The 17,949-nt window shown below is 38.2% G+C and overlaps 1 protein-coding gene across 2 annotated transcripts in view; it reads right to left on the bottom strand.

Moving 5' to 3' along the window:
* The window catches only part of si:dkeyp-72e1.9 (syntaxin-binding protein 4), a 162,747-nt gene extending 145,722 nt beyond the window's left edge, over window positions 1-17,025 (bottom strand). Inside the window, exon 1 of one of the 2 annotated variants that reach the window (XM_039775611.1) lies at window positions 16,806-17,025. In XM_039775611.1, coding sequence (XP_039631545.1) covers window positions 16,806-16,870 — 65 coding nt within the window. In that variant the 5' untranslated portion in view covers window positions 16,871-17,025. The remainder of the gene's footprint in view (window positions 1-16,805) is intronic. The other variant, XM_039775612.1, reaches the window with a different exon arrangement.
* Between the last annotated feature and the right edge of the window lie 924 nt (window positions 17,026-17,949).

Below are 17,949 nucleotides of genomic sequence, written 5' to 3' on the forward strand. Positions count from 1 at the left end.
TTGTGAAGAGAGAAAACCTGTGCTTTATTACTTTGTGGAGGTATTGTGGTTAATAAATCATCCTTTATTTGAAACCGGGACTGTATTGTGTAATCTTGATGGGGTTTGGGGGTTCTATCACAGAGCATATAAGTAAATAAATACAAAAGTACATACAGTCACTCATAATCCCAAATTGTGAGGGATACTGGCATAAAGAGATGTTAATCTCAGCTCCTCATTATTTGACTACAGAAAAGAAAAGATTCCTGAAAATCTTTTTACATTTTACCTGCAAAATTTACATGTGCTTCGGATTAGGAGTTAGAGGCATATTTTTTGATACCATAAAGTCAAAATCATCTTGCTCCTTCTTTAGTAACACTTGCATATAACACCCATAATCACAAGGGTGTGCACTGTTTTGATTGACAGACTAGCATTGCAAAATGAAAAAAGAAAGAACACACTAATGCACGAGTAAAAATAAATTTCTTTTCTGCCCTGCTGTTGCCACAGCAACCCCCGTTTACATCAGACGTTTAATCACCAATCCACATGGTGGGTTGTTATCAGATTATAGGATAATCCAGGCAGCACTGAGACATCACATCAACCGCCACTGTGTATTGCCCGTATTCTAAAATTGCTCCTCTGGTCTTCCAAGTGTAGACTGAAGTAATACAACAATGAACTCTGACACACAGAATGTGGAGCCGGGTGCTGACTATAGATATTTCAAATGTGTACAAAGCCCTGTTTGGAGAGAGCCTGCTGCATTCAATGGGTCTTCTCATTATGCGCTGCACAGAACATCTGCAGCCTTTCTGCCACCTAGAGGCACTTGAAGACTTGGCAGTATGCAGATTTCCGGTTTCTGCAAAACCCAGGACACATAAGGTAGCAAATTGGGAGCAGGTTACAAGGGCAAGGATTATCTGGGAAAGAAAGAAATAAAGCAAGCATCCATTGGGGGTGGAGCATGGTATTTACAATCCGCTCTGTGGCACTCCACTGTGCAAATATGAATTGCTTTTAAATACTGCACAACATGCTTTATATTTTAAATGAAAGTTATGCTTTTGAATGACAGATCAGTACAGCATTCATATCTGAGGACACAAAGATATAAGTTTGTCTTTTTATATGTAATGCCTGTCATTTTACATTTTGAAATAACCAAATACTGTATGTTTAATTAAGTAACACAACTCACTTCACTACAGAGGTTTTTAATAACATACAAGCTTTACCTGATTAGACCCTACTGCAGAATACATTAGAGTTTTCCTGTGATTCATAATGTGAAAATATCTTAAATGAAAAACAAGTGCATTCACTTTGAATGGATTTGCACACTGGCTTCTCCTTCCATGCAGAGGCATTTTGGGGAACTCAAGTGGGCATAAAAGCACAGAGTAGCACAAAGGGCACACCAACAAAAACTCTGTACAAGCTGTTGTCCTGGGGAGGACAGTGCCCCAGTAATTTTTGTAATCAGGTATAGTAAAATGCCAGGGGAAATCTCATATGTTTCAGTGATTTAGTATTATAGCATGAAACGGTCTGCGTATTACTGGAAAATATTCCTTCATTCATTTCCTGAACTAGCTTAATCCATTACAGTGTTCTGAAAGGTTGGAGATTATCTTATCAGTACTGGACAACAAATAGGGACAAAACTCTGCATGGAATAGCAGCCCATCACTGGTTAGTCCCACTCACATCAGTGCAAATCAGAGTCACCAGTACATCTAACCCATCTAACATCTTTACGGTATGGGAGTAAATCAGAATACCTGGAGACAAGATGTAAATTTCAAACAGACTGTGCCCAGATAGGTATAAGATTTCAAATTTTCTGATGCTGTGAGAGCACAGCAGTTACACATAAACATACTACTAATTATTTTTTAAAACTAATCTCAACAATGTGACGAAGTAAATCTGTTTACAGTATATCATTCTTGTAAAGAACACCATTCCAAGGTATTTCATTTTTTTTTTGCTTTGTTAATTGAAGGCAGGCAAAGGTAATTTGCTCATAGTCACACAGTGGAGGTCTGAAAGGGTTCCAGTGTCTTAGCCACCTTGTCACACTGCCTAGTGACACTTGCTGCTTTCATTCGGTGAAGACTTTATTTCCTACGTATTGTTTTCAGCACAATGTTACCTTGGACTGATGAAATATACAAGTTGGATCCATCCATCCATTATCCAACCCGCTATATCCTTACTACAGGGTCACAGGGGTCTGCTGGAGCCAATCCCAGCCAACACATGGCGCAAGGCAGAAAACAAACCCCAGGCAGGGTGCACACACCAGGGACAATTTAGGATCACCAGTACACCTAACCTGCCTGTCTTTGGACTGTGGGAGGAAACCCACGCAGACACGGGGAGAACATGCAAACTCCACGCAGGGAGGTCCCGGGAAGCAAACCCAGGTCTCCTAACTGCGAGGCAGCAGCGCTACCACTGCGCCACTGTGCTGCCCACAAGTTGGACCATAAAACTAAAATCTTTCAACCAGAAGTGTACAATGTATTTCAGGAGTGTCAATATAACACTTCATATTGGGATGAAATTAAAACTGCAAGATGCTCTAGGCAATGTGGCATTCTGGGTTATGCTCTAAAGTCTCATTCTAAACTTCTTCTGCCATGGCTGGCTGCCTTTTGGATGACATGCTAAAGGTTCTCTCAGCCTGTTATGGGGCAGGTGAAGAAAGGCTTATGTGCCCTTAAGTGCAGCCGACATTCTCACATTTCCCCATTCATGGAAAGTTTTTAAAAGTTGATGCGACTGGTTACAGTGCCAGTATGTTAGTGCTTTATGATTAAAACAGTCGCTCCCATCCCATTTTCCTTTAGGACTGAAGCCAGAAAGCACTTCTTTGTACAGAATTGTCTGAATTTGGAGCAAACTAACGAGCCAAGAAGTTGATTCAGAAACCTTGAAAAGCTTTAAGAGATATCAGGCTGGGACACTGGGACAGCTTAGCTATTAGCTAAACAAACAAGTTTGATGGCCTGAATGGTCTCCTTTCGTTTTTCAAATGTTATATGTTCGTATGTTCTGACAGGAAATCAAAAAGGGGACTTCCAATTCATAGTTAAACACAAAGCATCATTTAATACAAACAAGCTATCTTTGGTGTAGAATACTGAAATTGGAAACTCTCAGCTTAAAGAAACAGAAGTCTCAATATTGGAGGAGCTCTAAATATTACAACAATCACCTAGGAAACCCCTTATGTCTGTGCATTAAAGTCAGAGAAAATAATGGCAGGAATCGCCACTCTATGAAATATCTTCTCATGTATACACTCAGCGTGGTTTATACTGAAATTCAATTAGAATTTTGAGCTTCACTGTGGTATTTGTGCTTGGTGAGCTTTGTGATCATGTAACAATTTGCTTTTTTATGTTGTTTTTCATATACAGTATATATTTTGTTTCTACTTGTTAGTGTTATTATTTGTTGTGTTGTATTTCTGTCTTTTCCTTTTGCAGTACATTCTTTTTTTTTGCATTCACTGTTGTGTTGTGTCAGTCTGTACGAGGATGTTTCTTCAGCTGAGAATGTCATTTGTTTGCAATATTTCTGGGTGTGGGGTGTGAACCTCCCAAATGAACACTTAATGGATTATTATACGAAAATGCCCGAACACTTTGGAAAACCACAAATGCTGATCTGCTCAAACCTGACACTTCTGACTCTGTAAACCACAACCCTCCAAATTTCAGCACAATCTGACAGAACCTGAAGAAAATAACGGCCAGAGCACAGAGAGAACCTCAGTTAACAGAAATGAGACAGAGAGAGACAGAGAGATGAAGAAAGAGGCAGAGAGAGAGACTCCTGACTGCTGCAGTTGCTTTCAGTTTGCTGAATTTCATATGAGGTGTTACAAGCAGAACCTGAAATGGATTATAAATGGAATGATTCTTTAATACAAGCTCAGTACTGGTTCTTGTTGCTGTTATTATGGGTAGTCTTGTAAGTGAACTACCTCACGTGCAGTTTCCAGCACTGAACTTGTGAAGCTAACTGTCTCTGTAGGACTTACTCAGTCCCTCCAAGTCATTTAGTCAATTACAGGCGACTCTGTGACACAGTGGTTAGTGGTTCTGCCTCAGGTGGAACCCAAATTCAATTTCTGGACTGGTCACTTTTTGTATGGAGTTTGCACGTCTGTGTGTTTTTTCTTTCCTATCACACTCCAAAAACTTGCTTGGTAGAAGAGTTTCTGAAACTAAATGTGTTATTATATCCTGTGATGGACTGTTGTTCTATCCACAATTGGTCTTTGACTTCCACTGAACACACTGAACTCAGGAAATGAATGGATAAATTAATCTTAGAGAAACAAATAGGCATTCAGAGAGGTTAAAAACTGGTCTGAATCAGATAGATTCAACTGAATTTTAATTTTCTAAGACAGTATATATGTTATTAGACGGGATAGTGGAATACTTTTCCTTCCTTGTAGCATTAATTTCTGGTTCAGATGACTTCCATGTGGAGTTTCATTATTCTCCCTCTGTTTTAATTATTTTCCTCAGGAGAAGCAATTTTTCTCCCTCAGTAAAAAAAAAATTACTGTACCAGGCTGATTCTAAAGAGGTCCAAAATTTGTGTGCACCCCATGATTTTTGCTGCATCAATGAGCCTTTATGCATGTCGAAGTTGTGCACTGCCATAAGTACAAGAGGGTTCCTATCAATGACAAGCTGGACTGGTCTATTAACACAGCAGAACTTAGAAGAATGCCTTTCTTTAACGTGGGTAGTGAGGTCCTTAACACGTTCTATAACTTTGTGATGGCCAGTGTGATTTTCTACACTGTGGTGTAGGCTGGTAATATCACTTCATGAGACATTCACCAAATCAACACACTGCTTAAGAATTCAGGTTCAGTAATGGCACTCTCTCTCAAACAGTGAAGATAAAACTGATGGTCATTATGAACAATGCTACAAATACTCATTGTGACACACTAATAAAGAGTACTTTCAGCCAACAAATTATTGTGAAGTGTATCATGAAATGCTACTGTGGCTCCGTTATATATAAATATAATGTCTCAATGTGACTGCTGCCTTCCTTTAGCCAAATCAGAATGTTTTTCTTTTTTTTATAATTCTTGTACATATTTAAAGGAAGCTGTTGTTGTTCTTGTGCAGATTTCTTGAGCTTAAAAATGTGTAAAAGCTAAATTTCCCCTTGAGACAAATAAAGCACTATCTATCTATCAAACAGACATCAGTATTGAGCTGTAACAAAATATATAAGAAGGGCAAGAATCAAATGTATTTCCTGGGGGGGTGCAGGTCCTGTAGTGTGGGAGCAGCATTCCTGCTTCTGTTCAGTTTGAGGTTTGTAAGTTTTTATGCTACTATTGAAGATTTTTTTCTTATCACATTTCATTACACTTTACTACATACTCTCTGACTAGAATATAAATTGCTGCCATTCCAATTTGTTATGTCAAGTTAAGTTTTTAATATTCTCTCTCTATTTCTCCTCCACACCTTCCATCAGGCTTCGTCCACCTCCATCTGACTCTGGCTCGCTTGCTGGGTTTGGCTCGCTTGCTTTTCTTCCTTCCATGTGACTTGCCAGCACTTCCGGGTCAGATGGAGAATTAAAGTTCTTTAATCAGCCCGGAAATACTTCGGGGCTTCCGTCTTCATGACTTCGTACTTCCGTGCTATGGGTAAAATATGGCTTCCCAGGTTCTCTCATAGCATACCCTGGCGGCACTCACGCTACCCAGCAGGGCTGTGATATAATGTCCCATTTGCCCTGTCGGAATCCTGGGCACTGCTACACTGCAGGTAAGCTGCCATCTAATGTCTTGGGAGAAGTAGTGTCCCAATGAGGATGCCTTCCCCCATCCTTTCACTCTGTGGGCATCCCTTCAGGGTTGAGCTGCTGGCCGTCTCTCACACTATCTATCTATCTATCTATCTATCTATCTATCTATCTATCTATCTATCTATCTATCTATCTATCTATCTATCTATCTATCTATCTATCTATCTATCTATCTATTAGTGCCTTTCATTATCTATCTATCTATCTATCTATCTATCTATCTATCTATCTATCTAATAGTGCCTTTCATTATCTATCTATCTATCTATCTATCTATCTATCTATCTATCTATCTATCTATCTATCTATCTATGATGAACTGACATTAGTATCTGGAGTTGATGAGATCAGTTTTTCACAATTGCACATATAATGATAAAATAGGGGAGGTAAGGTGGATGTTTCAGTTAACATTATGGTCAAACAGCTCCAAGAGATACAGGTCAAATACCCCCAGGAATGAAAATATAAAGTTCCAAACAGAATGCGAATTTACTGTGAAAAAATTGATTATTGTGATAGAATGTAGCTCATCTAAGATTTTCATTGATATATTTTGTTTCTGGGATGCTGTACCACCTTGGATAACATTACTGCTAAATGATTAATGTGAGTTAACATGCAGTTATGAGACCTGTGCCCAAAACAGCTAACCACTTCTACTACTGCACTGCCTTAATGTGAGAGAGCCTGCCCGAGTTGGAAAAGGGTCAGCCCAAGTCAGATTTAATGCACTGAGCGACAGGGGTTGTCCCAAGCTAATCTCAACTGACATACAGGGTCAATGCTGGGTCAAACCTAGCTTGTCTTATTGTGTGATCTTCACCTGCCAGTACTCCAACAGTAAAGAATACCCATGAATCAATTTTCAGAATCATTTACTCTAGTTTAAGGATCAAATGGAGGCAGAGATTTACCAGGAACCAACCCTGGAATGGGGACCAGTCCACAGTAGAAGATACTCATTCATACCTACCAGCCATCAAGGTAAAACTCTGGTTTTGTGGGTTGAACAGAAAACTAAAATACCCACTTAGACTATGAATGGGCCAGGATTCAAACTCATTTTCCTGGAGCTGTGAGGCAGCGGTACCAAGCACTGAGCCACCATAAAAATGCATCATAAAAATATATGAAAACAATAGTACTGCAGATCTATAATTGTAAATGGCTTTGATAATGTATTCACTATGGAAGGCTACTATGCAAAACTTAGTTGCCTTAAAGCCACCCATACTCTTTTTACTTCACTGTTATTAAACGTCCAGCCCTAGAAGATGATTTCATGCAAATCCATGTATTTTTTTGCTAAATTATCTATTACAGTTTTAAACTGAAGATAGCAAAGTCTAAGCTGTAGAATGCATGTCGAGAACAACTTTTAACACAGAACCTCAAACAGTATTTCTACCCAACTGAGTCAGAGCGCAGCCCTCATGGTTGCAGATGCTGGTGAATGCAGCACAAGAATTAAAACCCTGTCTTCAGCAAACACAGCACGGACCTACAATGTCTCCGAAAACAACACCAAGGTTGACTTATAGCATTTAATATAGTTATGACCATAATTGCTGTTAATTGATTGTTCCTGTTTAACAACATATGTTAAAAAATGCACATTGGAAACTTGAACTTGATTTACAAAAAAGTAGACAACCAGCATAAAAATAATGTATTGCTGTATCAAAATAATAATAAGTAGCATCTAGGACTGTCAGCCCCTGGCCCACCACTATTTTCCAAAAGCGGTCCACTGGCTGAGAACTTTGAAAATTAGTGGTTTAAGATATATTTTGTTTTAATTAAACAACAATCTGTAGCAATACATGGAGCTGACATCTTTAAAACGAGGTGACTCTGACCTGTGAGTGTATGTTTTAAATGCTGATGTGCGCTTATTTATGCATTGCATCAAGGACACGTTCTCCTTTCTTACATGTCTTTAGAGCCTGGCCAGGAAGCCTTTATTGCTTTATTAACAGACTCAGATCTTATTTAATAAAATGAAATGTCATCCAATTGTTATTTGTATTGATTACAACCTGGGTTTGCAGTGATAGTAGGAAAGTGCCTGAAACCGTTCAATCTTTGGTTTTTAAGGTGCTGCTTAAACCATTCATGCACATCTGAACTTCTTAACAGAGAGACTCGGGTTTGAGCACCTGAGATGGCAGAGGCACCTGCACTATTCCTTTCATCTAGGAAAATATCCCTGCTATTCTGTCGTAAAACCTGACTAAAATTAACAATGCTATTTCTGCCAGGCTCCTTTATTGTCCGATGCGTAACTGAGCATCCTGTTAAGTCACGGACGGCTTTACACTATCCAGCCAAAAAACTGATTGAATGACTGGATTCTAATGCAAAGCCATGGGGCATGAAATATCTTTTTTTTCCTTTTAACATTCCTTGGGTTACAAGTGAGTTGGGGGAGAGACAGAAACTGGAGTGTTAAGGTTTAAAACTCAAACACCACCACAGCTCACTGGAAATATAAGACAAGAAGGACAGCATTTCCTCGCCTTTGAAATTACTGGGCAGGCCATTCAATAACCTCAACTAACTGCTCAGCAATCCACCTCTAGGAGGGATAGCCCATAAAGGGGGAGAGATTTCAGTAAAGGTGTTTCAGAGTCCAATCTTGAAGTGAAAAAAAAAATTTTTAATTAATTAATATTCAATGGGGACATGCTATTACCAACATGATCTCAATGGTGTTTGTTTCATGCAGTGTTTCATATTCTGGCTTTCTTTTTGCTGCATACCTGCCAAAATCACCCTCATCTTGCATTACACAAACGCAATGTGATTCTTGGAATCAGTGTGAAAACTTGGATTTAGGCACATGCTGCTATTTACATACAGTAACCTCTTCCTCTTTCAATAACTTATGTTATAATTCAAAGCAAACAGCAGTACTCTGACCTCCTACTTCATTATAACAAAATGTGATCAAATTAAAAAAGTTTATGACTTTTTTTGGACTTGCCTTTAGTGAATCTGATTTAAATCAAAATCTGCATGTAAGCCCTTTTGTTAAATAAAGATACGTATTCTTTTCATTATTTTGTCCATCTATACATTATCAAACCCGCTATATCCTAACTACAGGGTCACGGGGGTCTTCTGGAGCCAATCCCAGCCAACACAGGGCGTAAGGCAGGAAACAAACCCCGGGCAGGGTGCCAGCCCACCGCAGTCTTTTCATTATTTATTATCTTTATTATTTCATTTTTTTTCTCAGCACCATGTCTCTTAGCAACCAGTGCTACTCACTAATAAAAGTTTTCCAGGGGAAACAGTGATGAAGAAACAAAAATATTAATACTTGGAGCCATCAATGGTGCATAAAGATAGTTACGTTGTCCTGCGTTGAACTCTGATGCATTGCTTAAGATAACACATTAAATGGTGGACCATCCCATATGAAAGGTAAAGTGGATGGTCCGATTCCCTCCAACAATCCTTTCAGAGTTATGGCATCTACTTTTCAGCAACTGCTGTCATTCTCTTTTACAGAGGTTGACTTCAACATATTCCCAGTACAGTACACAGAATGGCTCAAAGTCTACTTCTGTTGTCACATCACTTGATGCCACATCACATCAAATCACTTGAAGCAATTTTAATGTCCCACACTCTTCAAACCTACTGACCCACTCTTAACCAAGTTGCTAAAAAAGGTAAGCACTTTTCAAAATTTTTGACTTGGCTCCAAACCCCCCCAGGATAGAAGTGTCATTTTGCTGACTGTAGCTGTTTCAGTTTCTGCTTAAATTTCACATCTGAGTACATACAGCACCCAGAGAAAGTCCACTGACCCTCTCAAAATTAGTATTTTTATTTAGCCTAACAGTCTGAAAACAAAATACAATGCATTAGTATTTTACCTGTAAGAAGAAAACAAGAGCTTAAAATACTGAAAATGATAAAAAATGAAAATAGGTTTAATACCGATGTATATTTGCCTGACATATTTACCTAAGGTGACTTGTGCAATCAGAGGACATTACAGTTGTGTGCCTAGATTTTTTACAGGTGAACCATGAAGTGGTGACGTGGCTCAGGGAAAGAGATTAAACCACAAACCTTTTGGTTTACACTTCATTGAATTAGTTATCTCACTACAATGCCTGCCTAACAGCAAACAAAAGGGCAAGAGAAGAAATGTGGCAAAGGTCTTAAGTAACCCTTGGTACAGTCATTGAAAAGTGGGAGGTGTACAGATAGATTGGAATTGATCATAAAGAAATAAGCCTTACCATCGAGCCATCCATAGATCTGTTAATATGTTAAAGATATGACAAATACAAGCATCTCATAAACATATCCCATGGGTTCCACAATGCTGGTCTTTTACGGGGGGCGTTAACAAGTCGAGAAAGCCCACAATGAATCTCTTTTTGCATAAACAAAATAACACTGCACACTCTAAAATAAGAGGTGTGAAACTCAGATCCTGAAGGGTGGCAGTAGTTGCTTGCTTTCATTCCAGTTTCTTAATTAGCATCGAATTAGGAACCATCAAAATCTTTTCTAGACCAAAAAATCACTTTCCACAAACCTTCAAGGAATCTTATAAGTAATTCCTTTAAAATGAAGGCAATATATATATGCCCAGTTAATAGAATTACTTGATTATTAATTAAGAGGTTGGAACAAAAACCTGTAGATGATACGGTTTGATGGTCCTACTCCAAAACAACTCTGGTGCAAGATAAAAAGGTGCTATGATGGGCTCAGCCCTCCTAACAGATGCATGATCACTCCAAAAAGGACAATATGAAAATGTGAGAGGCCTCTAAAATACTGAAAATTTACCCTTTAAATTATAATGAATGAAAATGAGCATATTTGAATTTTATCAAATACATTTGTGAATATTGTGTTGTTGTATTAAGTTAATTTTATATACATTACAATTTTGTTCACACTTTTCCCTTGCGCTTGGGTGATCCTATGATAAACTGAAGTAGAACTTTCATGCAAAAGTGTGAAACGTGTCTCATGACTTCAACAACATGCCTTATTTTCTTTACAAAATGTATTCACCAATCATTCTCGCCTTCAAAATAGTTTGTGGTGAGCTCCACAAACGCTTTGGCCTATTCCACATCTTGAAAGTTTTCCATATAGTTTGGTGAAACAAAGTAAATTAAATAAAGTAAACGTTACATTAAGTGAACAACATCATTGTCTCTTTTGTAAAGTAAGTATGGCAGATTCAGCATTCTGTCAAATTCTCCCTCTCCCATGGATTTAGAGACCTGTTAGGCTGTGGCTAGGACTACACATGCTGAGAAGACTATCTGGTCATGAATGCCTACTTTGATCAGGATGCTATAAAATGGAAACAGAGCATAACATTTATGAAGAAGAAAGTGAAATGTGTGAGTGTCACAATGAGAAAGGAACCCATAGAATTTTTACTTTAAAATGTTTTTCTTGTGTGTGATGCATGTAATTCATTGTCGAATGTTACCATTTAGAAACTTGAATACTATGTTGCCATGGATTGTTTTACATAAGTGCATGTCTGCGACAAATCACAGGGTGTGGTCAAGCAGGCTGGGCGGGACGTGAACCCTGGCCTCCTTACTGTGAGACACTAGTGCCAGCACTGTGGTACTGTAGTGCCCCCCTGAGCAATTTCATTTATTGAATAGTTTAGGGTTTTCACTTTTGCTCATTTACTTTTTACTTTCCTTTACTTTATTTACTTTTACTTTCCCATTGGTTTATTTACTGATCTCTGCCACGCACTACAAAGGACAAATGCAAATTTGATTTCTGCTTTTGCTGAAAAGATCCTAACAACAATAATGCCAAAATTACTTTCAAATCAAAGCTTTCCTTTATAAGATAAGCATTATGGCAGTATTCAGTTGCAAAGGAGAGGGTATTGGTCGCATACATGTATTATGCTGAGCTAGATTCACTGCTGAAAATGGGGTCAACATAAAGGTATGATGACATAGTGGCACAGATGGTTTAATGGCAAATGCTTTGTGAAAAGGTCTTAAAAAATGCTGCGCCAGTCCCATTCCAGAAATCATCAAATTATGCATGCTGAACCAAAACAAAACTCAATATGCTAAACCGATATATAGCAGACATCGCTGTCACTTTCAAAGCAGGATATTATGGAATATGACAGGGCACTTAGCCAAACAAATTTCAGTTTAAGGAGGATGGCTCTAAATCCCAACCTTGTGACATGTTTTTGTGGAGCTTGCATTATCTCTCCATCTCCCCTGTAGGAAGCACTGAACACTACAACAGCACACAGCCAACTCCTGAGTAGATACAAGGTTGAATACGTAACTCTAAATAGGCTAGATATGTTAATGTGAGTGTGTAAGCAAGTGTACCCTAAAATAGGTGTTTTAACAGTGCAAGTCCCTTTTTAAAACATGTAAAAACTGTGTTACACCTTCAGCAGAAGTGTTTCTTCAGTTGTTCCTGTACGATTTCCCCAAAGGTTTATTGATTGCATAGTTCCGAGATAGCCATTGTCCATAACAAGCTAACAAAAGGCCTTACTGTTGAAAATGACAGAATATATGAGAAAGATAAAAGAATTTTAAAGGGATTGCACATAACATAGATCTCTGGGAAGACTACTTTCAGAAAGTGGAGAGAATATGACACTACCATGACACTGCAAATATTAGGGTATTCCTCCACAATGAATAACTGGATGTAGATAATTAAATCTTGCAAGAGTGCAACTGGCCCAGGTGAAAGTTTTTGACATAATGCCACATGATTCACACTATTTGATGCAAAGTCAACACTGCTCATCATCTGAGGAACACAGTAGGCATTGTCAAACATTCTCACTGTCTCATCATGTTATGGCTCAGCTTCTCTGTACTGTATATTTATACTTGGGGTTCGGCCCCTGCTCGCTTCGCTCGCCAACCCCCAGGCCTGTGCTACACGCCAGCCACTTCACATCTCTGCCACTCACGTTATGAAGAGGAGGGCTGAACGCAACCCCAAGGAGACGTGGTCACTTCTCCGAAACCCCCTCTTAAATGATGATACAATGGGAAACAATTACAGTTTTTTTTTACCTTCTCTTTGCTCTATCAGCTGTTGGCTTGCTGCTGCTGCCGTGCCACATGATCTGCATCTCGGTTTTAAAATAAGCCTGATGTAAAGCGTGGCAAAAAAGTGACATAAAAACGTCATATAAAATCATTGAACAAAATCGTTGCATTTTTAGGCTTAGGATTTTATACTGTATATAGAGAGTATACATATATATATATATATATATATATTGTAACAAAGGCGCTATATTGCGCCCAACCCGACACAGATTGGACACGAGAGGCACATGTAAAACAAATACTCTTTTATTTTTCTTTAGCTGGAAGGTGCGTCTTCTCCGTAATACCTCCAGCCACAACACAGTCACAAGCCCAAATAACACCCAAACACTATCCTCTACCTCTTCCACCACCACTCCTCCTCAAGCTCAGTCCTCCTCCTTCCAACTCTGGCCAACGAGTGGTGGTTTCTGGCTCCCTATTATCAGGCACCTGGAAGTGCTCCATGTGGTTGATTGCTGGCCTCCAGCTGCACTTCCAGGTGTGACGAAACCAGTGCCCAAAAGGGGCCAGTCGTTCCTGGTGCAGCACCCCCTAGCAGTGCCTGCGGAACCCCACAGAGCTGCACAGAACTCCAATCCCCATGAAGCCCTGGGAGAGTCCAAGGTACCACTGTAACCCAGGGATGCTGCCATCTAGCGTCCAGGGGGAGATACTGGGCTTCCCACACTTGTCCACCTGGCAGATGTGGTGAAGGGGCATCCTGGCCAGGCATGGGCCCTGGCCATCTGCCACAATATACATATATATATATCTCACTAGAATCCCTGAAGCCTACGAAAAAACTCTTAACCCTGGCCCACCTTAAATTTCTTCGCACCTCTCCATCAGTGTCTTTTGTTTTGTAAATGCAAGCAGCCTGCTATCCCATCCCCACCACCAACGGAACGGAGCTCAACTCGGGCAAAAAGCTCTCCCAGCGTAAGCCTTGTTCATCTCAGTGTGAGGTGACTGGAGATGTATAGGGTAAATAATATATTGTTATTTGGAACACATTCATTTCATGTGTGATCCATGTCTATAACGATCTGTGTAATGTGTAGGATGACAGGAAATGTGAGAAAAACAAGAAATGTTGAACATTTATCTAAAACACAAAATTTTTTCATGTTTTAGTACTAACGACAAAATTTTGACATGTAGTGAAGTCCAAATATCAAATAAACACTTTCACAAAAGGTACACATATAAAAAAATAAGTGCACTTTAATTCAAGAATATAACTGAAGAAAAAGAAATTAGTACAACACTGATATGACTGCTTTGGTGGTACAGAGATAAGAACTTCACATAATCAAGAGGTCGTGGGTTCAATCCTGGCCGCTTACCGGAATTAACGTTTTGAGTAGTAAGCTGCTGTTATTGTTATTATTATACAATGAAAACTTACATTTGATTTGAGTCTGTAACAGCCGGTGTAAATGTATGGTACTTGTAAAGGTTAGTGTTTTTTTTTATTCAGTTTTATTCTCCCAGTCGTATTCACACTCCCCTTCCGATCTGACACCCCTGTTTTCAAATAAAGATGAAGAAGGCTACCTTACTTAAAGTAAGAAAAATGAAGTGGATACAAACCATCACACATTTTTTTTAGTGACTAATTAAAATGAAACCTGCATTGGTTTCTGAGAACTTTAAAGGGTCCAACAAGTTTGCTGGGGTTTGAAAGTGAAACTTAATATTCCCAGTCTTTCTGTGAAGAATGCTAATTAGGTATAAGTTTGACATTTTTATCAATTGGGATTTTATCTGTAGCTTAAGACAAATAAAAAGGGAGCAAACAGCAATTTAGTACTGATTTGAACATTTCATATATTGCATAATGTAAAAAAATAAAAATATTTTTTATCAGGATAATATTGTACTGTGGAATAACTGATAACTGTTTATTTTTATCTAAATTCTATTTGTGAATGCCCACAGCACATTAGGATTATCAATTAAAATCAGCTATGGAAATGATAAATGGAACTGTATCACATTCAGTCAATAAGGATGACAAACAAATCCACTGTAATCAATCAGGAATCATCCAGACACATTCACCTAAATGTGAATTTAGGTGATTTAGGAATTTAACATGTTACTGCATAAATACATGTATAAAATAAATAGAAGCAGTGCCGTAATTGAGAGAAATGTATTTAAAATTCACATGCATTTTAAGCTCATATAATTTAACCCAACATTTGTTATTTAAAATGTATTTGTACTGTAAATATCAAAGACGTTCATTAAATGAACATTTCACAACAGCTTGGTAATCTGCTGTAATAAAACAATTAGCTTCTTATCTGGACTCATATAAATCCACAGTTTTATCATGCAATGAATCTTAATACTACAATGACATAAAGGCTAAGTAAACACATAAAAAGTATAAAATTTAAACAAATGCCATTAACATACAAATATATACAAATAGTCATTTGTATTAAATATAAAGTAAACTGTTTTTTGAAGTATCCCATTTTATTTATTGAGGAATTAAAATGTCTGAAAAACATCTGGGGTGCAACAAGCATAAAAGAAATTACTTGATCATAATAGTACTGTGTGTATTTGTAGTTGTTGCATGTATACACTACATACCATAGAAAACCTGCAGAAAGGTAATTATTAAATATGTCTGTCATCAATAAACCTATATAAATACAGAGGTCTACCTCATTCAAAACATGTGTTTATGTTAATTTATGTTAAATATGTATTATCATCATTTACTAGAAAATGATATGTAATGTTTACAACTTTTAATCTTCACATGTTGTTCTGTTAATTAAATACAATTACTGCTTTGCCACTGTAATTTATTCATATGCTGTTATCATTAAAAATTTTTATTAGCAAGCAACATATCACTTTTCCAGTTTTATATGCTTTAGAATAATGTGTTATTCTACATTCTGTACACTAGCACAAGTACTAAGAAACAATGCTTTGTTCAAACACAGCCATCATCCACCAAAAATTCATACATATAATAAACAGAAAATTATTCAGTGAGATGTAACATTATGAAATCCACAGATGTAAGCAAATCAAGTTTAACTGGTGTTGTGATACAGCTGAGTTTATCAACAAATGCAAGTACTGACTTTATTTCATGGAATTTTCAATAGAAGACAATTGAATAGCCAAATTAATCGATCAGCCGGTATGTAGGTGAACACACACACATATATATATACTGCATATATTTTTTCCATAGTTGGTTTAATATAAGGAGAACTAAGGGGGTGTTTTCTACCTGTAGATAAATTTCTGCGTCTGTTTCTAACTTTAATTAAGATTACAACAGCACAGTTAATGACAGTGTAAACTGAAAGAGAGATCCTACTATAACATTTTTATACTAGTGCTCCACTAGAATTTAAAATGTAAAACGACACGTGGCTATTGTGACTTTTAGAATACTTTCCCAAGATGAATTCTATAAATGTGATTTTATAATGCACCTTGCTTTACGTACACATATTTGCAACGCAGTTGGCATTTTGCCTAGCACTTCCGTTACTGCTTGGGATTTATTGTAAGACTACAGACGGATGCTGTAACGTTTTAGATGACATTCACCTGCACGTTATATCCAACTACCTTAAAATGTCCACGGATGTTTAAGTCTGATAACGCAGTACAAGGGGTACAGATGAGTCGTCTTAGAACTTACATTGCAACGGGAAGCGCTGAGATGGAGAGGCTAAATTGTCCTCAAGAATAAGAAGCAAAGAATGCGTGTTATTATCTCATCTGGCATTCTGGTCCACGCAAGGATAAAGCACAACAAACTCTCATGATATATGAAATAACGAATCCGTTACTTACCAGTAAATGAGCGAGAGTCCGTCAAAACGTTCAAGCTGCCTGCCTAGGGGTTTCAGATAGGACATCTCATCCAAACCTGGGGGGATGTTTTGCCACCTCTGTCGCGTGTGGACTGGAGAACTTGAAAGGAAATTGTGGGCTCTTCGTTAATTTAAGAAAACGGCATCTCTCTCTCTCTCTCTCTATCTCTGTGTGTGTGTCTCTCTCTCTCTCTCTCTCTCTCTCTCTCTCTCTCTCTCTCTCTCCCGGCTATCACGGGCTCACTCCATGTTGAGCTGAATCAGTGTATCTGTCAGCACTCATTCCACCTCGAATTAATGATAAAGAGATTGAGAGCCGGAATGAGACTCGGTGACCCCGCGCCTAATCTCCCGAACACGTGACCCAGTCCTGACTCAGCCGTCTAGTAAACAGAAGTGACCTGCACTCACTCTGCCAAGTACAAGAAGTCACCGGGGCAAAACCAGCGCCTTTGGGATGGGGTGATTGTCATGCATGAAAAGAAATAAACAAACACATCAACAAAATTGAAGAATAGATGTGCCAGATGTCGCAAATGTCCCCCTCTCCTCTAATCCTAAATACGCAGCAGGGGGTGGTAAATGCCAGTTTACGGCATTTACGGGTGTACTGTAATTTAAGCAATAATAATTGTCCCGAACACGCGCATCTGCCTTTAACCTGCTGAAAAAGCTAAGACAGATGCAATGAAAAACAGACCAGAAAAAAAATTCTAATGATTATAATATGACTGTTTTGATGCACTTGGACTAAATCGTTCATCATTAACGGTACCTGGTTTTATTTTGTGTTTTAGGGTCTTAGAGAACAACACTCTTACTCACACTTTCCAAAATAAAGGTGCCAGAGAGGAACCATTTTTGGTTTCCTAAAGAACATCCACGAGAAAGTTCCAGACAGTACTTGTATTTATTTAGTTCCGTAACAGGTTATACAATTAACAATGAGAAGACAATAACAGATTTGTGAGTAACGGTTTCGTGATTTCAAAATGAGCCCTGATGCCCACATTAACACAAGCGAATTTAAGGGGCACAACACACTGAGAAAAATATTTGGCTCCATTAAGATTGACACATTTCAATTGTATAACTAATTTCCATCAAACCGGATCAAGTCATTT

This window comes from Polypterus senegalus, chromosome 13 (assembly GCF_016835505.1).
Source record: "Polypterus senegalus isolate Bchr_013 chromosome 13, ASM1683550v1, whole genome shotgun sequence".
NCBI lineage: Eukaryota > Metazoa > Chordata > Cladistia > Polypteriformes > Polypteridae > Polypterus > Polypterus senegalus.